Source organism: Cadophora gregata (genome assembly GCF_030347475.1).
Source record: "Cadophora gregata isolate MNR1 chromosome Unknown scaffold_8, whole genome shotgun sequence".
Taxonomy (NCBI): domain Eukaryota; kingdom Fungi; phylum Ascomycota; class Leotiomycetes; order Helotiales; family Ploettnerulaceae; genus Cadophora; species Cadophora gregata.
In genome coordinates, this window is record NW_026695931.1 from 1,468,594 (window position 1) to 1,485,436 (window position 16,843).

At 47.5% G+C, this 16,843-nt stretch overlaps 5 protein-coding genes across 5 annotated transcripts; 2 read left to right on the forward strand and 3 right to left on the reverse strand.

The window, feature by feature from the left end:
* Window positions 1-2,266: 2,266 nt before the first annotated feature.
* Window positions 2,267-3,739, reverse strand: ONS95_013998 (uncharacterized protein; the record flags this gene model as incomplete). Its single annotated transcript, XM_058507648.1, has 3 exons — window positions 2,267-3,063; window positions 3,132-3,581; window positions 3,637-3,739. 3 exons carry the CDS (start codon window positions 3,737-3,739, stop codon window positions 2,267-2,269), a joined length of 1,350 nt encoding a protein of 449 aa, XP_058356818.1.
* Window positions 3,740-5,508: 1,769 nt separating this feature from the next.
* On the reverse strand, window positions 5,509-8,816 carry ONS95_013999 (uncharacterized protein; the record flags this gene model as incomplete). The annotated part of the gene is made up of 9 exons (XM_058507649.1): window positions 5,509-7,490; window positions 7,537-7,582; window positions 7,628-7,712; window positions 7,768-7,806; window positions 7,896-8,022; window positions 8,073-8,405; window positions 8,452-8,536; window positions 8,591-8,673; window positions 8,726-8,816. 9 exons carry the CDS (start codon window positions 8,814-8,816, stop codon window positions 5,509-5,511), a joined length of 2,871 nt encoding a protein of 956 aa, XP_058356819.1.
* A 416-nt stretch (window positions 8,817-9,232) lies between these two features.
* UTP6 (U3 snoRNP protein) lies at window positions 9,233-10,499 on the forward strand (the record flags this gene model as incomplete). Its single annotated transcript, XM_058507650.1, has 2 exons — window positions 9,233-9,322; window positions 9,393-10,499. 2 exons carry the CDS (start codon window positions 9,233-9,235, stop codon window positions 10,497-10,499), a joined length of 1,197 nt encoding a protein of 398 aa, XP_058356820.1.
* A 271-nt stretch (window positions 10,500-10,770) lies between these two features.
* On the reverse strand, window positions 10,771-12,950 carry ONS95_014001 (uncharacterized protein; the record flags this gene model as incomplete). Its single annotated transcript, XM_058507651.1, has 3 exons — window positions 10,771-12,337; window positions 12,392-12,761; window positions 12,833-12,950. The coding sequence occupies 3 exons, from the start codon at window positions 12,948-12,950 to the stop codon at window positions 10,771-10,773; spliced, it is 2,055 nt and encodes a 684-aa protein (XP_058356821.1).
* Window positions 12,951-15,250: 2,300 nt separating this feature from the next.
* ONS95_014002 (uncharacterized protein) lies at window positions 15,251-16,328 on the forward strand. Its single transcript, XM_058507652.1, has one exon. The coding sequence runs from the start codon at window positions 15,364-15,366 to the stop codon at window positions 16,093-16,095; it is 732 nt and encodes a 243-aa protein (XP_058356822.1). The 5' UTR covers window positions 15,251-15,363; the 3' UTR covers window positions 16,096-16,328.
* The last annotated feature ends 515 nt before the right edge of the window (window positions 16,329-16,843 follow it).

Genomic DNA, 16,843 nt, shown 5'->3' on the forward strand with positions numbered 1-16,843 from the left:
GACTCTTGACCCTGATAAATTTAGCTGGTGCTCGCTTAGCTGACTGTAGGTAGGCCAGGTAGGCAGTCTGCAGTCCAGTCCAGTCCAGACTCTGATGTCAGCAAGCAGATTACATTTTGCTCCGGACCAGTCAGTCGATTCGTGACGGGCACAAGAAACGGCTTGGCCAGCTTGTGCCCTCGTGTTCGTATGGACTTACTGCTGTCCTTTGATTTGAGGACTTCAATAGCCCAGTAGTCTTCTTCAAACGGGATGGTCTTTACAGTAGAAAAGATGAAGATCGAGAGGCAATCGAGGAGCACCCCGGGGCCGGATCGGCATGTCTCCGTACATGCACCGGGGCTCGCATCCCAGATGCTGCGAGCCTGCGAGACGAGACGATATGGGGAGACTTTCTCCTATCGCAATCTTATCTATCACTCCTTTTTCAAGCGAGTGCGGTCTCTCTGGTCAACCCATCAACCAGTCAATAATACAAACAAGCCACAGTCACAAATGACCAAATCTATCAGCAGGTAGATCACAGCTCCATCACACGAGCAATTGCCCAATCCCAAGCTCGAAGCAGTTAAGGCCTGTCTCGCTACCACGAATTAACCATCAAAATCTTAAGCAGGATAAAATTCTGACCATCAAATTTTCCTTTTACCTAGAAAAAAAATGAAATTACATCTCACTCCAGCCAGCTCCACCCAGCCCGCCCCGAACAAGAGCTCCCAGCTGAACGGTCAACAGAAATGTCCGAACTGAACTGTGGCTGGTAGATGATGACCAACCCAACCAGCCGAGCTCTCCACTCCAGGGCTGTACTGTATCTCCGTACTGCAAAAATCCGCTCGGAACGGAGCAGAGTCTGGCCCATGCATAATTTTATGCAAGCACTTCCTGTCGATAGCCCGAAGGCTGGAGCGCGACATCCAACCAGAACGCGAGGGCGGCGTCCGGAGGCGTATGAAACGCTGAAACAAAGAAGAAAAAAAGGAAATGAGACCTTGACCACGGCAAGGGCAGGGTATGGACATGGATGGACATGGCATGGCATGGATTGTGCGAGTCGAGCCGTGAGTTTCGATGAGGGATGGGCACCAGAGCGGTCTGAGCGGGAAGCTGGATTCGGGATGGGAATGTGGACCTGGGAAATTGTGAAGGATTGGGTATTGGGTGAGAAGGAAGGAGAGCGAGCAGATGTGAAAAGGAGTTGGGACGACATGGGAAGAGGAATGGATACGAGGTACGAGTACGACCACTATGCGACCGAGTCAACAATACGCTGCCGCTGGTTTTCTCTATTTGGAGATTGAGTTGCAGTTGCTGCTATCTATTATTGTCCTGCTTATTGTTCTCCTGCTGCAGTGCAGCTACTGCATGGATACATGATTGAAGTCAATCAGTGCTAACCCAGTGCAAGCGTCCTCTCTCTCTCTTATCACTCAATACTGAAGCGCAAAGCAGCTGAAACGAATCTCTTTCTGCGGACTCTTAAGTCCTGTACAGTCAGTCTTATTCTCGTCTGATGATAATGAATCACTTTTGCGAGGTCTGATTTGGTTTTTGGCAAAGCAAGTTCAAAGAAAGTAATGCTCCAAGCAAAGCAAAGAAAGAGTTCATCTGAGTGGCAGGACTCGCTTGCTGGGAATTCGTTCCTTGTTGCGTCTTAAAGTAACAAGGAAGTCGTGAGATTAGGGAGGGCAAGTTTGAGAGAGTTGTCATCTGATATATTTCAGTCATGTTGTACTTGACTTGCGATGACTTTGGTTAGAGTGTTTAGCTTCATTGCCAACTTCATTTGGACATTACAAGACTCGTCTCATCTCATTATTTATCACAGATACTGCAAGCCTTCGCTTTGCAATTCAAGGCTGACTAGGATATCGAGATTCAACAGTCTTTTGGATTACGATTTGAAATCTAAGCAGATCAGATCAAGGTGAGTAGTCAATCACCCCCTTCTTTTGACCATGTGAAGAATATTTTCCTTTTCATTTCAAAGGCAAGATATGCATTACCCTCAGGTTTGTAAAACTTGTCCAGGAATGTGTGAGGAGGGCTGAATCCACTGTCTCATCGCACCACTGTATCTCGAGTTCGAATCTTACATGAAGAATATGTACAGCATTTATCAGGTTGCTGATTCACAAGCAGCAAATCCGCATCTACAGCAGAGATATACGGATATACCACGCAGCAATACAACTTTCTACTACACTCCATCAAATTCATTACTCATCATTAAAACGCTGCCTCCTTCCATCCATTTTTTCCATCCTCACTTCCTATACGGATTCCTATTCCCACTCATCGCCATCCTCGCCCCTGGGAACGTCTGCCCATACTCCAACATACTTTTCCCCTTCGGCAACCCGGGACAATTCCCCAACGGTGCCAAAGCTGGCATCAGCACCGTTGGAATCATGCCCAGCACCCTCGTCAACGCCGCTCCGTTGAAAACGTTATCCAAGAAGCTAGGAACATCGGCTTGGATCACCTGCGAGATGAAGCAACCCATCTTCTCTGGATCCTGGAGATCCGTAGCGGCATTGATGAAGCCACCTGAGATATCGCCGAGGTTGACGCCCGCGAAGGAGTTTACGGTTCCGGTGTTACCTCCTATGGCGCAGTTGGATGGGTAGGAAATGCATTGTTGGGCCGTGGAGATTAGAATATCGGTCAATGTCCAGGCATCGTCGTCTGCTCGTCGATACCAGTTATCTGGGATCCTTTCATGCCCGTAAGTAAACACGAGCTTGTTATTAGCGTCTCGTGTGTATGAGAAGAAGCTCTCGAAGACTTCAGGTGTCAGGAACCCACGTGGGTCTTCGGCAGAGTGGTTGGCGAGGAGCTCATACGCGAACATGTGTGCGCCGAATGTGAAAGCAATGCCTGCGTACGCTGGGGAGAAATAATAAGGGTTGGTGGCGATAGAGTGTTGTTTGCGGTTGTATTGATGCTCGGCTAGGACTTGGGGCGTGATGTTGCCTCCTGTCCGAGCTTTGGCGAGATCGAGAAGCTCTTGTGCGAACTCGGGGTAAGATGCACAATTGGAGTTCTGCGTTGGAGCGAGCCCTGATTATGAGATCAGCAATTGCGACTTGAGAGAGGGCTGAAGAAGAAAAGATGTCGAGGATATTTACAGTCACCACGAGTAATTGACGCATCACCCTCCGTCTTCAAATGCCCATACGCGCAAATCCCGGTCTGGTTCCCCAACAAGTCTCCCAAAACACCAAGACTATTCGTCTTATCCGAATGGTACCCAATCGACCATCGACCAGATACTGGGTCACCGTCAAAGAACATCGTCGCCGTTTGCAAGAACAGAGTAGCTGTCTTGTCCAGTCCAAAGGCTTCCCACAATCCAGTGTTGACGGTCTCAGCTGTGGCGATACCATCGCGTGGCAGATAGCCGTGGTTGGCTGCTGCGTTCAAACCGGCACAAGGGCCGCGAATATCACCCGGTCCAGGAGCGATGAATGCGTGCTCGCCAGATGTTGAGACCAGCTGGGACTTTGCATCGAATTTGTTGTACAGCGCGTGATAGGCTGCTCCTGGATATTCAGGGAAGGGAGCTATAGGAGCAATGCCTGAGATGTGTTAGTATTCGACAAGGAAGATCAGGAGTGGGAGGTGTCAACATACGCTCGTCGAGGTGACTCTTTGCTAATGCTTCAGCCATGTTGGGGAAGGCATTAGTGAATGAAGCCTCCAGGAGGAGGGACAGGATAATTGAACGGCCAAACATTTTGAACACCTTCCAGAAAAATCATAGATCTTGTTCTTGAATATAATAGGGAAGAGAGAGGCATATATACTGATCCCAAGATTTACCGAAACTCAGAAGGCGAAGATCAACACGCTCTTCTTTCCACATTACATTGCCGAACTAGTTCCTTGTAACCGGGTCTTGGAGGTAAACATCATGAAGCTATCGCACATCCCAATTCGGTATCGCCTGATTCCACAAGAGAGCTGGAGTAGTGCCGGAAACACCAAAACCCCAAGGACAAGTCCTGGAAGTCAGAGACGCCACTGTCGATCAGGGATCCATTCGTGGGGTCTTGGGGTCGTTCAGCGCCGCCGGACGAGGGGTAAATCAAAATCGGATGTGAAAGGCCGGGGCCAGGAAGGGAGGGCAGCACCGTCCCTAGTCAAGCAGTAAGTCATCTAAAAAGAAACACACCTGAGAAGCTTGAGCAAGCCATTTACCCGGCATATAACAGCCGAATAATGCCACTATTCGAAGTCCTCAGTCCACAATGATTAATGTCCTTCCTCCCTGTGGACAAGCCAAGCCACATTCTTCTACTTACTGCCCAAATGAAGGAGCATCTAAGCTGGATACAGCAGATGAGTGATCAATCTTGACTCGTAAGTCAATAAATAATTCCAGACTTGGTTTAGTTGAGCTGGTTTTCGGTCTTGGGTCGCCGTTTGTTGTTGGTGGAGACCCTGATCTGCAAGATCAACACTGGATGGAAATAAAGCCAAGACAATTCGAAAGGTTCATAGCGTGGGGAATAAGCATGATGCAAATCTGAGGTGGATCCAATTGAGGAATAGACTTTAAATTTACTCGAGTACGTCGTCATCTTCTTCTTGGGTGTTGATCGCGTTAACTAATAGCTACCATACCTTAGACTTACGAATCTCGAGCCTCACTTGACTCTTCCCCTCATATCCGAATATCACGTCTCCCAAAACCAGTGCATTTGAATGATACATGAAACATATTATCTCTTTCTTTATTTTCCCTCCCCAATCCTCAACTATTTGCAACAACCATCAACTCGATCCAATCCCCATTCCTTCTCAGCCAACCTCTTTGCCTTATCCCCGCTGTTGAATCAACCCCGAAAAGCGACTAAAAATAAGCTTCTTTCATGACACCCAACACCATCGAATCAACTTCGACATGTTGGCTAGCGACTAAGCAGATTCATCTTCTTAGTCTCGTTCCGTCCCGGAAGCGACGATCTCCGTCCTATGTTTTGCCCTCTGCTCTAGCTCCATCCATGTGCGATCGCACAGGTCACGACATCTACGAAGGAACTTCTCTTTCATGACGATAGATGACGATGGAAGGGCTTGGCAACACCGAGGTTACCGGTTATAAGTTTGCACGGAGGCTGACGGAGGAAGGGAGAGAAATGGAGAAATGGAAAGTGGAGTTAAATGGGGATACGAAATCGTGGGAGGAAGAAAATACCGGCAGAGAATGAGGTTGCATGATCCAGTAGTCAGCAGGATACGCTCATCTGCAGATAGATGGTAAGCAGATTGAGTGTAAATGACTGCTGTTGCTTCTCATGTACATACGCACGAGAAGCTGCTCCGTATCATACATACAACCTCCCAGTCCTACTCGGCCCCCAATCGTCAACTAATCCAGTCCATTATATTCGATCATCCTCAGCTGTAACAAAATGAATGCCGCTTTCCGATCTCCACCCCTCTTCCATTCCATTATCGGCACTCAATGACTCTGCCTTCACCTTCATGGCAGTGGGCAAGCTAACCAAAGTATCTCGGCTCGTTGAAGACGTGATATGCATGTCCTCTAACGCCCTCACCCTTGAACAGCTGCGGGAACCGCTCTCCCTCAGGAACTTGACTCTCGCTAATGCGAGCATTCCTCAAGTCTGGAGGACCGATTGCAGGTTCACCGATCTTGAACTTCCCAACTTGGATCTCAGTATCCGTAATGGTACTTCTACTCACACGCGCATACGCGGTGCGCTTCAGTCCTTTGTAGAGGATGTACTCGCACCATCTGTCCCAATCTGTTGGGTCGATGTCATGCATTCCGCTTATATCGGATACATAGGTGTTATAGTTACCTTCCCAGGGTTTGGTGACCAGGTAGGAGAGCAGGATTGATGGGCGAGGTGTGGATCCCATGAGCTTGGAGAGGTACTCAGTCTGTAGACGTCTGTCTTCGGGATCCTCTTCTTGACCAGAGTGGAAAACAAACACGTCAATCAACTCGCCGTACACATCCAATGTGGCATGGATGGCTGGTGCTAGTTCACCAACAGGTGAAGGTAGTAAGTGGTGAGTCGAATTCACAATTGGGAACTTCGACAAGAGAGCACAACCCCAGGTGTGTTTGTTAGGTCCTGGTCCGTAATCGACGTACATACCAAGATCCTCAGCTAAGAACTGAGTGGTATCTCGATTGCCCATGATAATACGTTGAAGATCAGACTCTAGAAGGCCGATTACATCGATTTCGAGCTCCTTGATAACGTCTCTCATTCGGTACTCGGAAGACCACATATCATTATCGAGCGAGAAATGGATGGTCCAGATTCCTGCCGTAAGAATCTTCTCGTCCTTGTGGTATGGCACATAGTCGTACGTTGGGAATCGAAGGTAGGCGATCGAAACCGAAAGAAGTTGAAGCACTCCCAGGACATAGAGGTAATATGAGCGCTGCTTCCGAGAGTTTAAGAGAGCATTGAAGCGCTTGCGCTGAGCGGCAGGAGTAGATGACACGGAGGAGAATACACCGCACCCAATAAATATCATCATGGTTGTCATGACCCAGTCGGTATGCTCGCGAACGAGTGGTCCACCAGGCACGAAAGCGTAAGCAACAACCCACACATGGAACAAGACCAGGAAGTTGTATGCTAGAAAGCCCAGGCCAAATGTAGTTGCAGGATTCTTTCTGGCCGCTGATCCGATCAATGGTACTGATACGGCCATAAGATAGACGGCCAGAATCAAAGCTCCATAGTATCCTTTCCAGTTACTATAAAGAGTCAACATGGCAGCGCCAACGCAGCCGATGCCATAAAATGTCCAGCTTCGAGCAATATCTTCGCTGAATAGACCCAAAATCAGGCCACCTCCCATTGCCGCGATTGTCCAGGCACCGTGAGGTGCTGAGATTGGACCTCGCACAGGATATCCCTCCCAGACCCACAATATCATCGTGCTGGAGTCAGAGAGTAAGGAATGCAGGCCAAAAAATAGCCCTGCAATACCGAGTCCGGCAAGAACAGATGATCCTTCTCTGCGTCCCTGAATTGCCAAGTCGCTACCAGCAACTGGAACCTTTCGTGTGGACCGAATGACTGCCAGGATAGCGAGGGTGAGACCCACGCCATTCCAACCCCCATTCGATGAATGAGTTGTTGGCCAGATTGGATTGCTTGTCTGCCATGCGAATTTCACGACGCTGGAAGCGATCAAACCAATAGTCCATGCAGATATTTTCGACTCCAGGCGACCTGGTTGTCCACCCTCTGAGTACCAAGTAGCTGCCCATGACAGACAAGACATCCAGACCGCGAAGCCAACGATGAACAAACGAAGGACTGGATCCGTCACCTGATATGCTAGTAATCCGGCCAGAGCTGAGAAATGAAAAATCCGAAGATTCTTCACGACGAAGGAACGCAATCGACGACTTGCAAGCAAGAATGGTGACACAGTGGACATAACCATAACCTCGTAGCCAGAGATACCCATATGCCAGAGTGGAAAATCTGAACATGTTAGAGTTGCCTTCTATACCTGCGCAGCTTCACTTACACCAAACGAGTAGTCCCAGCGAAGTCAAAGTTGACCAAAAGACAAACTACCGAATTTAGCTTGAATATTGAGATCCAGGCATAGTTCTTACCCCGTTGTAGACATCCGCAGCTGTATCGATGGCCTCGGCCCAGATAAATGATTGGTTGAACACCTGGGCTGCCTGCTTGTTCTTTCTAGATCGAGATTAGCAATCAATACCTTGGATTCGGAGTTGGTGATGTCACATACTCCTTTTCGAGGACAGCATCAGCCACCAATTTGTTGTTTCTACACAGAACATTGTTCAGAATCTTTCATAATGATTTGGTCACCGAAACATAGTATACACGAATTACTTCGGAAGCCATCGAACGTACCCCTTACTCGAACCCTTCACGTCCTTGACAACCAGTTCAAAGGTATCAAAGTCAAGGGCTGTAACAGCATCGAACCCCACATCAAACAAGATCAATGCCCATTCGAAGAAAGCATATATTGTGTACGCTAGGACTTCGGTTAATGTTTTCCACAAATAGGATGATCAACGGTCATACCTCCGGCAACCTTGTGAACTTTATGTTGGATAAAGAAGTAAATCAAAGGAACGAGAGTTCCGAAGAAAGCTGACGCCAAGTATTTTCTGTACTTGACAGCTTTCGCATTCGCAGGACTTAATGCTAGACATCCCAGCGTCCACGGAAGGGTCGCAACCAAGTATGATATCATAAAAATGTCGTGCCAGTCGTGATCATCTGTAGATGTAACATAAGTCCATCCTCCGCACGTCAACGTTCGAAATACACCCATGCCAGCCACGAACTTGGGAAGTTTTGCATTCGGTCGCGCGGTTAAGAGGTACCATAAACCAACCAGAACGAATCGAGGTCCTGCGCCAATTAGCTATTGCATATCTGCGACGCGTCCTTTCCATACCTGATGTAATAGCTATGAAAAGCATAAAAAAGGAACGCTCAGGGTACCGGTCACCTATCGTGGCAGACACACTGGGAAACCATTCCTGCGAGAGGTGTTAGTTCAAGCTCTGGATTGTCGTACGGAAGCTGTTCCGGACCTCAGGATAGCCCCAGTATTCATTCTGCACTATCTTGTGGTAATGCAACGAGACGCCAACAATGAGCGCGCTTATGAAAGCAGCTGGAGGGACTGTCAGTGACTTGAAATGCGCAATTCGCAAATGGCGACTTACAATACGCAGCTGCGGTATGCGCCCAACTGACCCATTTTCCTGAAAAGCTGAGCACGACCTCGCCGTCCTTGTCCTTAAATTTTGGTGCCATGTTGTCCGGGGGAGGATTTCACATCTAAAGGAATGGCATCCGACGAATCCGGAGGTGGTTGAGGAGAGAAACAAACGATTGACTCGAAGTGAAGCTGCCAAACAACACGCCCGGCAAGCTGCGACCCTCTTTCGGTTCGGCTTATGATGATGGATACGAAACAAAGATTGAGCAGACAGCAAATTACCCCATATAAACCGCCAAGTGCCAAGGGGGGGCTTTGCGAGGCTGAGGCGTCTGGTCAAATGAGGCCAAGCGCAGCCTGTTCACGCTATTTGGTAAGCCGCCCGCTCAGGGCGGCAACTCGGGGCAGAAACAAATTTATATTTCTTGTGCTGGGACGAGGAACGCCAAAGCCTCAAAGGCAAGTCAAGTTAAGCTCGCCAAACGGAACACCGCCATTGACCCTGCTCATAATGTCCGGCGCAGCAGACAAAGCTCGATACTACTTGGAGCAAGCAGTACCTCAGCTTCAGGAATTCAAAGAGAAGAAGATTTTCAGTGAGGTTCGTCAGCCTTGTTTGTTCTATGTACAGCTTTCAATTGCTCGAATACTAACCGAACAAACTACTACAGGATGAGATCAGGACGTTGGTAAAGAAACGATCCGACTTCGAACACAAGGTTCTTGCCAGAGGATCGACACCAGTAGACTTCGCTCGATATGCTGCTTGGGAGATTGGTCTTGAGAGTCTGCGACATAAGCGTTGCAAGCGAATGAAGATAAAAGGTAGCACATCGCATACCGGCCAGGCAAGGATATTCAAGATTTTCGATAGAGGGACCCAGAAACACCCAGGCGACGTTGCGTTATGGATGTCATATCTGGAGTACTGCAAGCAAGCCAAGGCTACCAAGAAGTTCAAGACTGTTTTGACCGCAGCAATACGGCTGCACCCACTCAAGGCGGAATTATGGCTTTACGCTGCGAGATGGAGCTTGGAATCAGAGGCAGATATGAAGGAGGCGAGGAGTTATATGTCGAGAGGAGCACGATTTTGCACAATGAGCAAGGATCTATGGATTGAATGGGCAAAGCTGGAGATGATATACCTCGCTAAGATAGCGATGCGGAGAAAGATTCTGGGTATCGATGTGGAGGAGGTTGCAGATAATGCGATGGATATGGAGAGGACCGAAAACGACGCAGCTTTCGGATCAGAAGATGTGATCGCAGTCCCAAATTTCAAGATGAACACAATACGACCAAGAATGTTGGAGGGTGTCCAGGTCGACAAGGAGGCCGCTCAAGACCCGATGAACACTCCAGCATTGCAAGGAGCCATCCCACTCGCTATTTTTGACGAAGCAAAGAAGCAGCAATTTTTCAATCCATCAGTTGCTGCCGATTTCTTCGACATGTTCGCACTCTTCAGTCAAGTCAGGTGCCTTCCGAAGATATTACAGCATGTCTTGGATGTACTGACCGAAACGTACCCCGAAGATCCCTTCACATGTAGTTGCTACAACAAGCAACCTTTGGTTGGTATTGATCCGATATCGCCACAGTTCCCAGCTGCTCTTGGGACTTTCTTGGACAGATTAAAGGAAACAATGGGGAAGACGAAAGACAAGGCGACGCTGGGGAGGAAGACCAAGGCATGGATCGAGCCGATATTGGCTCTGGGCGAGCTGGATCCCGGTATCAAGACTGTGCTAGAGCACACCCTGCGGAAACTATGAGCAGTGAAAAATCAACGAACATGATCAAATTATGACCTTGTTAAGTCTATTGGTGCACTATGCCATTCCTTTGAGCCTCTTCCACTTGCAATGAATTCAAAACATCAGCGAAAGCCTCACTGCTTAGACGTCTGCCGTTCACTCCGCGTCACTCATTGTTCTTCGCATTGCCCTTAAGCCATTAGCTATCCCACATAGGCATTGGTCACGCTTCTTGTGAAGTGCTGATTGCTTTTCTGGGTATTGAAGTTCCGATAATCTCTGATAACTGCTACACATAGCTGTCGACTGGCAACCCCAAGACCTCGCATTGCTCTACTTCACCATACACTGTCTGATAGCTCGGCCACTGTAATCTCCTCATTTCCAAATCCTTTACTCTTCCCTTAACTGGTTGCCAAACACCAGCTCTTTTGATTTCTTCCATGGTGGTCTCAAACCCCCTGGCCTTCAAGAATTTCAGATCCGGATTCGGATTCCCAGTCCTTACAAAGCTTGTCCATGAGTCCACAGTGAATTGCTCGAACTTCAGGTCATCCTCGTCCCGACACGGCAAGCCATTTCTCGTTATGGTACCGAAGGTGTAAAATATGTCTGCAGAATGACATTTAAAGTACTCCTTGCGTAGATCGCCAAGTGGTTTTCCTGAAGTCGATGGTGGGCTACAGACATTATTCGCCGTAATCCAGAGAGGGGGCTGGTATGACCTGTTGAATTCGTAGAAGTATACATTCGGGTGATTGAAAAGTCTGTTTTGCACGCCGGCGTACATGGTAGCTGCATCAAGACAGCCGAATGTTACATCTGTCGACACGCGTGCTGTGACGTTAAAGAGATTTAGCAAGGGGTCTGAGCCTGAAGGCAAGGGGAATTTGTCGGAGGATATCACTGCATCAGCTTGTGTTGCGAAGCCACCGTTGATGAGATTTGTTTTCAGATCTCCATTTGTGGGGTAAGGTGTGAATGAAGCTGAGTCGTCTCGAACTGTACCCATCATGACGTTGACTTTGGCAACAGGTGCTGAACCATCGAGCATGAGCCGATCTGTCGTCAGATATGCTCCGTCTTTAGTGAAAACGTTGACTTGTGCAGCGAGACTTGCAAGTTTGCTGGCTGGTAGTGCTCGCAGACATTCAAGCTGCACTCTTTTGTCTCCATCTCCAGTACAATTGGCTTCTACGAGGACTGCTGAGGTGAATTTCTCAGCCACGGCTGCAACATCGTAGTAATTGGCATACGAAAGACCAAAGAGCGGACCAGATGTATAGCTTTGAGCAATCAGCCCAACGAACTTTCCGGCGGCTTTGGGAGAGCCGAGCATGCTTGTGGCACAAATCGCTCCATATGATTGTCCAGTGATGGTTATCCGTTCTGGATCTCCTCCAAAATCTCGAATATTTGTTCGAACCCAATCGAGAGCAGCAATTTGGTCACTAAATCCCCAGTTCCCATTCGTGATTCCGTCATTCAGCGCAAGATTTACGAAGCTGCCCCCTCTGTAGTTGAAGGTGACAGCTACGACATCCCCACGAGATGCTAAGCTGGTGCCATCTATTCCTGTATCACTGCCACTACCTCCTCCCCCGTGGATATGAAACAGAACGGGCTTGAGTTTTTTGGTGTTCTTTCTTCTGGATAGAGGAAGGTAAGGTGTCCAGATATTGAGGAACAGACAATCTTCCGAGCCACCTTCTTTCTTAGGATATACACAACTCGGCCCATATTCCAGTGCTGGTTGCTGTTTCTCTGTTGTTCTGAAAGCCGTTGAGTATGTGAAGCGCTTAGGCTGTGCAGCGAATCTTATTCCGAGAAATTTAAAAGTGACCCGGTCTCGGAAGCTGTGATCCACCTGTCAGCAGAGAAGCTCACGAGAGAATGTGTAGAATTATTACCCTGTGACAAGCGAACTGCTTGATTTCACGGATACCTGCCATTTTTCGCTGCTGTCCTTGTATGTTGCGTTCGAGAACGGTGCAGTTTGTGTACACAGAACCGGTAACTTCGAGCTACCAGAAAATCTCTTGACTTTGCCCTTGCCAGTGATTGTACGCAGACCATCTGAAGTTGAGGAGATGAAATAGTCCTGATCAACGTCATATTGCTCTTGGTATACCAGATAATTTAGATTGATTGGAAAGAAACCTGTTTTAAGATCAGGAGCCCACAATTGTTCCCCAAGCGCTATACATGCTGATTCTGCATCCCGGGACGAGGTTGCTGAGAGAAGTAGCACTCCTGAATCTTTGTGGTTACTTTGTTTTCCTAAAGTGGAAGAAGTCAATCCAGCGAACAAAAGAAGCAATGACCACGCCAAAACCAAAGGTTGGAACTACCTTGAAGGTCGTCATGGATGATAATTGTGACATCAGAATCCAGATCACTCGATGTAGGACCAGAATTGACTACACAAAGTGTGGTAAGCAACACAGTCAAAATTGAGAGACATAACATGCTGAGCAATTTCGAGGGACGGGGAGCTATACATCCATTACAGGTTCTGAGGTAAGGGAGGTCTTTCAATATATGGGTTTAGCAATGTGCTCGTCTATTTTCTTAGTTCACTCGTATGTGTACCTCGTCAAGTGACCGACAGGATTCGTCTTCACGACGAGCATCGGGTAAACAGATACGCGAGACGCACATTAGGCTAAATTTGTGTGGCACTGCCCAGGCATGAACCTCTAACTCAATCATAGAATCTCTTCTTCGCTGATAATGATATGGTATCCGTTCCCTTGAATTGCCAACGGGAAGTGTTCCGCGAAAGAAGCCCTTGGTTTGAAGCGCAAGGCGCAAGGCGCAAGGCGGGGTAATGGTGAAGGTACATCGTGAACCCCAGTAGATCAGACAAGGCGGAACTGCAAGGAAAAATCCCACTCATCAAGGATTACTCTCAAATGGTAGGTATATTGAATCTAGCTCTAGCCTCCTAAGCCGTACTTTTATTCTCCTTCGATTTTACTAACGAAGAAATAGATGACCTGGCCTCGATCTCGTTCTTTGGACAAGGCAAAATATGACATATAGCCCCGAATTTCTTTGTATTGTTTTCTCCAAAAAGGTCTATTTTATATTTCTGGCACACGCGGTCCAGTCTCGGTAAGAATTGTAACAGTCACAAGCCTGGTGGCAGATCAGATAACGATGAACAAAGTACAATGTCTGAGGGTACTGGAGAAGTGGAGTTGTTGACTATTGGCAAAGTTGTCAGCTCACACATTAGCCAAGAAAAAAACACACTAAATGCCGTGGACTACAAGTTTCCTTGGGCCGTGATGTGAGCAAAAGGACGTAAGAAAGTGGTCGAGTGAGTTGACGCGCAGTTGAAGGAAGAGGATGCGAAGAATCTCAATTTTGACCCTCCAAAGGTCCAGTTTCGTCAATTCCAATGATTGAGAGATAGGGGTGGGGGCAGGGCCACAATCCAAATATTCAATGATGATCTTTGATCCTAGAAAAGAAAGAGTACAGGATGGATGGAAGCAACTTGGGAGAGCGACTACTTGCATGCCAATAATAACCTTGCAATGGCAGAACCTTTGCCTTGAAGACTGCTTCCTCATTGCTCCTGCATCGTTGCTATGAGCAGAATTATCACGCAATCTCATCAACTTTGTACGGACTTTGTGAGATCGAGCCCGAGGATACCCATATTCTCATTTACATTTAGCCGCAAAGTGGTCTCTATCTTGTAGCTCTGACAGTGTGGAAAACAGATTAGTCCCTTGCTTGGTCCATTACTCCGTTTCCTGCTCGATTTACCTATCAAAGTACAACTAATCGGTTCAGCTTCATTAAGACTTAAAAGCAATCAACCGAAGACTCTGACGTGCACACCTGATTATTTGTTCTACAGCTTTCGAAATCACCTACGCAGTGATTAGACCTGCCCAGTAAACAATTATCATCAAACTCGTTAGCGAGGGTCCGAGCTTTTCCAAATTGTATAAAACCTCTCAACTCGATCATCCTGTTTCTCTTTCCAACGCTCTCTATAGCTCGCGTCGACGTTGTAGATCTTAGATCACATCTATTCAAAAGATTCTTTTAACATCCTTGATCTATTCTTGTTTTGCAGTCAACTATCGATCGGGAGAGCCCCTTTCCAACGGGCATGCGCGATCTCCCACCCTTGATCTTCGACTTGACTCCTCTCGCTTGACAAGATCTACTGTCAACAAACACCACTCAACTGTCAACCTGGATCGGATTCCTGTCTCTTCAATTTTTCTCCAAACTTTCTCCAAAGGCTTTTCGATCTACTAAGACCTCAGACATTCCAGGGCCTTTGCCTTTGAGTTCATAGGAGTCTCCAACCTAGGCACACTTCTCGATCGTTCCATCCTTGATCAATAATGAGTCAGAACAAGATCAAGATCGACTTGAAGCCACTTATGGCAAGAAGTCTGCTGTACCAAGGAAATCTAAAAGCAAGTCAAACTGCTGTTAAGCAACTGGTAAGTCTCCGTGCTACTTTAACAGCAAGTCAACCTCTATCTCTGACACTTTACAGATTCAAGACAATGAGAGTAAGACTTATGCTCGCCGGGGAAGACCGGTTTCGGATGGTTTAGATATTGGATTCGGAAAGGTAGCTGACGTGTCGCCTTCTCAAGTTGCGATATTTGACTGACTTGGGAATAGCTGGGCATTTATCCGGCCAATGAGGCTAGAATTTCGGCCGCCAAGAGAGGCGCCTTTGAGAAGTATCGTAAGCTTCCAGCCGAGTATGTACTGTTGTCAAATCTCTTCCTTCTCAACCATCTTCAGAGATGTAGTTATCAGGCAACGTATTATCTTTCTCGAGCATTCGCTGACTATCTCATCATCTAGGCTCCGCCTCAAAGTAATCAAAAGCTCCATTATGAGAGCCAATGCAACCGATAGCCCAAGAGTCGTTGAGATTCTCTACTACGATATTTCCAGGGGTATCGGTACCGACGGCTGGCCTTACCACAAATCCAATCACAAGCACAAGGTCTACTCCAAGAACCCTACTCTCCACCTTGTTGACAGAGAATTTCGGGACGAAGCACTCAAGACCTGGAGCGTTCGGATCGATACACGAAATGGAGAGTGCTACGCTAGACTCGACCGAGACAACACCATTATCTACATCTCGTACACCGAATTGGACGATGACAGTGATCCGCTGGACATGTACGGTGACATGCTCAATCCCGATATATGCTCCAAAATCAAGCACGTCGCCATCGATTTCGAGATGTGGAACTGCCACAAGACCATTAACCCACTCCAAAAGTTCACCGCTCTCGAGACTTTTACATTCGTCGTCCACGATGCAGCTTGCTGTGCTGATTGGGAGCCTGAAAAACAGCCTGTCGAGTTTGAGATCGTGTATGTTGATGAAGATGACTTGGAGGAAGTCAGACCAGAAATCCGCCTTTGGGATGACATCGAGCACCTGGTAGAGTTGTGCACCAAAAACAAGGTTAATAATCCTAAGTACAAGGTTCCGGTTGTCAAGACCGCTATAATGTATTGCGATGACAATGCTTGCTGTAACTCTGTTGAGAGTGTTGAGAACCACTTAGTTGACGTCTTGGCTCCTGATGGAGGACGCTCTAGACCTTGATGGGTTCCGCTGCAATCGAGGACAAGTCTCGCATTGAGTAGGACTTGATGACTTCTGGTGGCGAAGGTTCTTGGGATTATTAACCACTCATCAGAGTTCTTTGTTCCCCTGGATTCTGCTATTACTAGGCTCATGCACTGCAATGGTTCTTCTAGCACCATTTTGTGCCTAAATCTTTTTCCCTTGCACAAACACTTTCATGTATTTTGCGAAATCCCTCGTGTTGCTTGTCACCGAGAATCGGTTCGCTGTTGAAGAAACTGGCAAGCAGATTGTCTTCCATTTAAAAAAAAACTCGCCAGATCAAGGGCTTAGGTTGAATGTCATGCGAAGCAGATTATGAACTGACGTGGAAATGTGAGAGAGGTGAGCGGTACATTTCTATCCACAGATATGGTCGCAGAATATTCCCAAACGAAGACCGATTCATTCTCTTCCGTTTCCATTGCCCGCAAGAACATGACAATGACACAAGTGAGGATGGTGTAAGACTTGACTTAGTGAAGCCAATATTTAAGCGAGGGCGGAACAGCATCAAAACAAACAGTGAGGAAAGCAGTCAGTGACATCACAACAGATTTCCAATTTCAGGTCAGGTACATTTATCAAGCCATGCATTCGTTCGGCTACTCAGCATCACATAGAATACATCCCGCAATTCTCCTTCTTCCAAGTTTCTCCACCCCTTTTGACAACCCCACGATTCTCGACTTCATCCTTATCAAAAACCACGCACGCTCTTTCACTC